The sequence below is a fragment of the Brassica napus genome, chromosome C4, assembly GCF_020379485.1.
Source record: "Brassica napus cultivar Da-Ae chromosome C4, Da-Ae, whole genome shotgun sequence".
NCBI lineage: Eukaryota > Viridiplantae > Streptophyta > Magnoliopsida > Brassicales > Brassicaceae > Brassica > Brassica napus.
Genome location: NC_063447.1, coordinates 18,499,296 through 18,506,503, shown reverse-complemented (window position 1 = coordinate 18,506,503; position 7,208 = coordinate 18,499,296). Strand labels below are relative to the sequence as shown.

Here is a 7,208-nt window from a genome sequence, read left to right as displayed (position 1 = left end):
GTACCAACTCCGGATAAGTGGGTTCGTTGAGGTTGCATAGTTGGCCTAGACCCATGTTCTGGAACAGCCCTTCAATGTCTGCTTTGATTCCCAATATTGTCATCGTCTCAGGACATGCTAGTTGTGTAGCCGGAACGGCTACCTTCTTCATGTTGTTGTAGTGGGTGGTATCAGACTTATCCCACTTCTTTGGCCTTTGCTTCTCTCGCTGAGACGAACCCTCTTCTTGTGTGTTCTTCTTTGCTGATGTTTTCGTGCGCTTCATTCTCTACAAAATAGAATCATTGCTCTCAACATGGTTATAATCAATTAAGAACTCAAAGCAACATGAAAATGAAAGGCGAAATCGAGTTGTGATAAAAAAAAACCAAATTGAAAAAAATTCTCAATCCCTAAATCATCTCAAATCCTGTTCCAAACTCGTTGATCACAGACAATTGTGTTCTATTCCATGTTTAAACATCTGTTTCATGCATATTTGATCAAGGAATCAACACGGAAATAAGAAATTCACAAAACCCAAAAAATTGCTCAAGAACACGATTTCAGAATGTGGAGATTCGCGGAGTATACCTGTCTTAGGGTGAAAACGAGTGTAGGAATCAGGTAGAGCTCGAAAAATCAAGGGGAATAGAACCCAAAATTGTTCAAATCGGATGATTATAGAGAGAGAAAGGGGGGGGCGAATTATAGGGGAAATCGGAGGGGATGAGTGTTCTGAGGTTTAGATCCAAAAAAGGTCGGGTTTTGCCTTATAATTCTGTTTCCCGCACACGCATCGGTCGATGCATTTTTGAACAAATACGGATCGATCGATCACATTCTTACGCTTTGGTCCATCTCAGTGATCGATCGATGCGTTTTTGGACATATATCCATCGATCGATCCGTTTATAAAAAACTTACAAGATTTTCCAAGGACATTCCGAGAAACATTTGAGATTCTCGATCGATCGATGGGATAATCTCATCGATCGATCACATTCTTACGGTCCGGTCCATCTTAGTGATCGATCGATGCGTTTTTGGACACATATCCATCGATCGATCCGTTTATAAAAAAACTTACAAGATTTTCCGAGGACATTCCGAGGAACATTTGAGATTCTCGATCGATCGATGGGATAATCTCATCGATCGATCACATTCTTACGGTCCGGTGCATCTTAGTGATCGATCGATGCGTTTTTGGACATATATCCATCGATCGATCCGTTTATAAAAAAACTTACAAGATTTTCCGAGGACATGCCGAGGAACACTTGAGATTCTCGATCGATCGATGGGATAATCTCATCGATCGATCACATTCTTACGGTCTGGTCCATCTTAGTGATCGATCGATGCGTTTTTGGATATATTTACATCGATCGATCCGTTTATAAAAAAAAATTGACGTATTGAAACCCCAAACACTAGTTCCTCGGAATTTCCTCGGAATATTCCGAGGAAATTCCGAGGAAGAAGAGGGTTTCCTCGGAGTTCCCTCGGAATAATCCGAGGAAATTCCGAGGAAATAGGGTTTTTAAACCGAAAACAACGTTTTGCGGTTTGAATAACACCTATATAACCCTTATTAAGTGTCTTACGTTCATTATGAAGTAAAATATTTGTTCCTTACCGTATAATTAACACTTTTCCGATTGTATGAACGAAATCCCACATCATAAGAGAAACACTTATACCTTTTAATGAACGGTAAAGGGAATACTTTCAATTAGTTTTGAAATTTGTTATTTCATGGTTTATGCTCATCTATACAAAGAATCCTCAATGGTATGCATTACAATTGTATAAGAAATGAAATACGGCAAAAAAAATTGATGTTTTGAAACCCCAAACACTAGTTCCTCGGTATTTCCTCGGAATATTTTCATTTTACCGGGCAAATATTTCGCGAAAATTGAAATTAGAATTCCGACGGAATTCCGACGGATAATGTCCGTCGGACCCTAGGTTTTATAACCACGAGCCCCTTCTTCTTCCCCATTTCTCTCTTCTTCCTCTGCGCGACTCCTCTCTTCTCTCCGGCGATTTCCCCCTGAAATCCGACGATATCTCCGGCGATCTCCCCCTTCTCTTACACAAATCATGTAAGGACCCTATCCCACTCTCTTAGGTTCTATTTGTTAGGTTTTTGTGTAGTTTTGATAGATTTTTGTTAGGGTGATTGGTTAGGATTGTGATTTGGTTGTATAATAGGTTTAGAATTATGATTTGGTTGAATAATTTGTTTTGTTGAATTGATTTAGAATTTTTTTATAATTTTTTTATTTTTTTTGTATTTATAAAATCGATTTTTGTATATAAAATCGATTTTTGTATTTTACAAATCGATTTTTCTATATAAATTCGATTTTTTGGATTTTACAAAAAAAAATTTGTATATAAATTCGATTTTTTGGATTTTACAAAACATTTTAAATATCTATAAAACTTTTTTTGTGATTAAAAACTATTATTTGGGATTTAAAAATATTTTTAATATATATATATTATTAAAACTATTCTTTTGCAATTATTAAACTATTTTTATTTATTAAAACTATTTTTTGTTTATTAGAACTATTTTTAAATATTTTTTTTTTGATTAAATTATTTGGGATTTTTTTTAAAAAAAAAATTAATTTATATATTTCTCTATTTATTAAATATATTTTTTTAATTTACAGGTCTCATGATGATCAGATCCGGCCTCGACAGCGTCGTGGTCGTGGTGGTACGGGGAGCCAGTCTCGTGATTCCAGCCAATTTCAGGATTCCCCTTCGCCCCACAGCTCCAACCATACATCTCACTCTGCTGCACCCGCTCCTGCTCCTCTCGCTCCCGCTGCTGCATCCGCTCCTGTTCCTCCGGGTCCTCCGGGAGTGATGCGTGTTGCGGAGTTGGTTCAACAGCCCGGTCGTGACCATCTTTCGTATCTCACTCCGTATCCACATGGACGGGGTCAAACATGGTAATTAAACATTTTTTTTCTTTAAATTTGGATTCATTATTAACCGTTTATTCTTTTTATTAGGTTCAACCGATCCGGGAACGGGATCAGCGCATGGATCAACCGTATGATGTACTCGGCCCTCGACAGTGGACATCCGACTTTCACTCACTTCCCTACCGACAAGCAGGTTCTGTGGTTTCGTCAGTTTGCGGTAAGTATTCTAATTTTTTACTTATATTTTTAATCTTTAATATAAATTTTCTACTAATTGTGTTTTTTTTTCAGCAAGAGTTCAACTGGAATTCCGATGAGACGCTCTTTATCTATCACCACTTCGTCCATAAAGTTATGGACAACTATGGGAAGCAGATCCACGAGTGGAAGAAGAAGTGGAAAATCAATAAGGTTCGATTTAATTTATTAAACAATTTTTTAATTTATTAAACTATTTTTTAATTTATTAAACTATTTTCTTTTTTTTTATTAAAAGGTCCCAAAGTCGATGAACGACACGGTCTGGAAGGAGTTGTGTGCGCATTGGGATAAGGAAGAGACGAAAGAAACTTCTTCCACCAACTCCACCAACCGCAGGAGCGACCGTAAAGGGAAGGGCATCTACAAGCATAACTTGGGTGCTCAATCTATTGCCACTCTGGGAGATCGCATGGTAAGTTCAACCGCTTTTTCTTCAATTATTTGAGTTTCAGAATTTTAATTTATTGTGCATTTCTTCTAATTTCTAATGTTTCTTTAATTTATGTTTTTTTTCAAGGCGGAAGAAAATGATGGCGAGCCGGTTGATGATCTCGCCCTAATGAGGAGGGCGTATACCAACAAGAAGACCGGCCAGATTGATGACGGTCTTGTGAGGGACGTGGTCGACCTGGTCCAAACTCAGGTGGTAGACGAAGTGTCTCAGCTTCAAACCGAGGATGACGCTTCGACGGCTTCGACCAACTTGTCCCGGTTTCGAATCAACGAAATCGTTGAATCCGTAAGTTCTTTTTTTTAAAGTTCAATTCATTTATTTCTTGGTTTAAATTTGTAAATTTGGCTATTTTCTATTCAGTCGGTTCCAAAGAAGAAGGGACGTTTGGTCGGTTTGGGTCGTCGCACCCGGTCGGTTCCTCCTTCTTCTGCACCACCGCCCTTTGTTGATCCAGAAGTACTTACGTCTCAGTTGAAGGACAAAGATGATCGTATATCTTTGTTTGAGACCCAGATGGCGGCTCAACAGGCGGGCTATGAGGCACAGAGGAGGCTGAACCAGCAAATGATGGAGATGATGCAGAGGATGTACCCGAACGAGGTGTTCCCGGACGTGCCAGACCCGTAGTTTTTTTTTTTTCCAAAAACTCGGAATGTTTTATTTTTATTTGTGAAACTTTGAATATTAATTAATATGATTTCAATTTTAATTTAAATTTCATATTTTCGAATTTAAATTTCAGAAATTTTATTTTAAAAAAAAAATTAATATTTTTTACATTCCGAGGAAATTAATTATATTTTTTACTCGATGGATCGATGCGTTTTTGGACATAAATCCATCGATCGATCTGTTTACAAAAAAAACGTTCGGAATATACCGAGGGACCTGTTCCTCGGAATATACCGAGGAACTGTTCCCTCGGTATATACCGAGGGACATTTCCCTCGGAATATTCTGAGGAACCGGTTCCTTGGAATATACCGAGGGACATGTTCCTCGGACTATTCCGAGGAATATGTCCGTCGGTATATTCCTATCGATCGATGTATAGATGTCCAAAGACGCATCGATCGATGAACGTTCGAGGAAATATCCCGACGAAGTTCTCCCTCGGTATATTCCGAGGACGTTTCCGACAAACTAGTGATCCTCGGAATTCCGAGGAAACAATTTCCTCGGAAGTTTGTTTCCTCGGAATTCCGTCGGAAAATTCCGAGGGATTTCCGAGGAAAGAAGAAATTCCGAGGAATTATTTCCGACGACTTGTTTCGTCGGTATGTCGTCAGAAAAACGATATTCTGACGAAATTCCGACAAATTTTTTCCCTTAGAATCCTCGCTGTTTTTTTGTAGTGGTTAGTTAAAAGTTCGAATTAAAAGAAAGCTTTAGAGTCCCTCTAATAACCAGTTCAGTTTTTATCATTTAAAACGAAGTAGACCATATATAATAATAATTACAGCTAAAAACTCTAGCACAATAACTGTTCGGTCAATATCGTCCGGAGGTGGCTTGGCCGGCAAGGTACCATGAGGGCTCCATCATGATAGAACCCGTACTCCTCCTCCGCACGTTCTAGAAGCTTCCTAAACATCGGGTGTTCTAGAAACATTAATGGAACAACAAATCTTTGCGTAGGCTCATGATATCCATCAACGGCTATCACCGCAAAATGACCTTCCTTCACATCTTTTGGGACACGGTCACTGCCGTATTCGTCGGAACAATGTTTCTTGGCCGAGGAAAAGCCTTTGATCTGCACCAACTTTTCTACAACATTCTTGAGCTTCAAAATTCCACCCATTTTCTTCTTTGGCGACTCAACTGTGATCATTCTTTGTCTGGCCATGATAACAAACTAGGTTCTCTTTCGATTTTTTGTTCTCCGGTTTTGTGGGTTCTCAGAAAATTATGTGTTCGATTATAGACATGTGAGATGGGGTATATATATATAAAGAGGAATGGTGCAAAGAAGATAAGGAAGAATTGAGCATAGGAGACCAAACCATGTGGCCGAGTTGGTTTTCTTCAATTTGAATTTTCCGAAAAAGCTGTTTCCGTTGTAAGTTTGAATTAATCTTCTTTTGTTTTTTTATCTTCTGTAAATTAACATCGACTATAGAGTAAAACTCAACCATGACGACCAATAAAACACACTTAGATTATGAGTTATACTCTTTACTCTTCAGGACAAGTTTTGAACCATTTTCAACCCCAAAATTAAGGATCCGGATAATAATCCCTTTAGAGCATTTTGTTATCTTCAATACACAAATAGTTTATATGGATACCCTTTTCTGGAACACTTATGGATAACCTAATTATAACAGTATTCTTTTAGACATGGACTTTCCATCTCTCTCAACGAACTGGAGGGCTTACTATTGGACATGGACTTTGTCTCCAACAAGGCCTATAAGATAATGGGGTCAGCCCAATTGAAAGGGGGTCACTAGGAAACCCTAGACCTCTTCTTTCTATAAATAAGGAGTCAACCTCCTTTGAGAGGGGACTCTTGGCTCTTGGACTCTCTTTTGGTCTCTCATCCATCTCTCTCTACTTCTAGAGAGAGAAACACATTTCCACATGCTTTCACCTAAGCACTTGTGATCCTTTGTTGTAGAACTACGATTGGCTTGATCCCCTTTCGGGGTACGTAGGCAACCCTTCACCGGGTCCAGCTTGATCATTAAACACCTTTTTCTTATTCTCTTCGAGTCCTCGTCTTATTCTCTTCGAGTCCTCGTCTTATTCTCTTCGAGTCCTCGTCTTATTCTCTTCGAGTCCTCGTTTCGTTCATTCAAGCGCAGATCTTTCTCTTATCACTCGACCGTACTTCGACCGACGAGTCCTCACTTGACCGACGAGTCCTCACTCGACCGACGAGTCCTCACTCGACCGGCGAGTCTTCACTCGACCGACGAGTCCTCACTCGACCGACGAGTCCTCACTCGACCGTTCTGTCGTCACTTCGACCGAAGAGTCGTCGTCTACATCCGGTTCAAGCTCAGCATGAGACCTTCCCTTAACCCCACTGACGAGTCCTCGTCTCATTTATTCACTAGTTTGTTGACAGTTCTCGGTTCAAACAGTTGGCGCCCACCGTGGGGCATGGGGAAGTATCGTCAAGGAAGATTGAACTGGAGTCCGTTCTCTCGTCACTTGACCGACGAGTCATCACTCACTCGACGAGTCGTCACTCGACCGACGAGTCCTAACTCGACCGACGAGTCGTCACTCGACCGTTTTGTCGTCACTCGACCGTTCTGTCGTCACTCGGCGCAGAGCGTTCTCTCACAGTCGCTCGACTCGATCTGCGCAGTCGCTTGGCTCGATCTCAGGCGGTCACTCGCTCGTTCTCTTTACTCGGCGCAGATCGATCTCTCGCAGTCGCTCAGATCTCTCTCTCCTCGTGGAGTTGACGTGTCGATTCAGCAACAAGGACTCGCTGAGGCGTATCCATATTTGACGTATCCATCATGGCTTCACGATGAATTGTCTCGAAAACAGTTGGCTCGTGCCCTCGCGGTCACTCGACTCGATCTCTCACGGTCACTCGG

At 40.5% G+C, this 7,208-nt stretch overlaps 1 protein-coding gene across 1 annotated transcript; it reads right to left on the bottom strand.

The window, feature by feature from the left end:
* Nucleotides 1-5,039: 5,039 nt before the first annotated feature.
* LOC106395352 (auxin-responsive protein SAUR50-like) lies at nucleotides 5,040-5,708 on the bottom strand. The gene has a single exon (XM_013835839.3). It carries the CDS (start codon nucleotides 5,495-5,497, stop codon nucleotides 5,120-5,122), a length of 378 nt encoding a protein of 125 aa, XP_013691293.2. The 5' UTR covers nucleotides 5,498-5,708; the 3' UTR covers nucleotides 5,040-5,119.
* Between the last annotated feature and the right edge of the window lie 1,500 nt (nucleotides 5,709-7,208).

Bases quoted from the DNA above. Each gene is read 5' to 3' on its own strand.
- LOC106395352 (XM_013835839.3), bottom strand. From the start codon at position 5,497: ATGGCCAGACAAAGAATGATCACAGTTGAGTCGCCAAAGAAGAAAATG.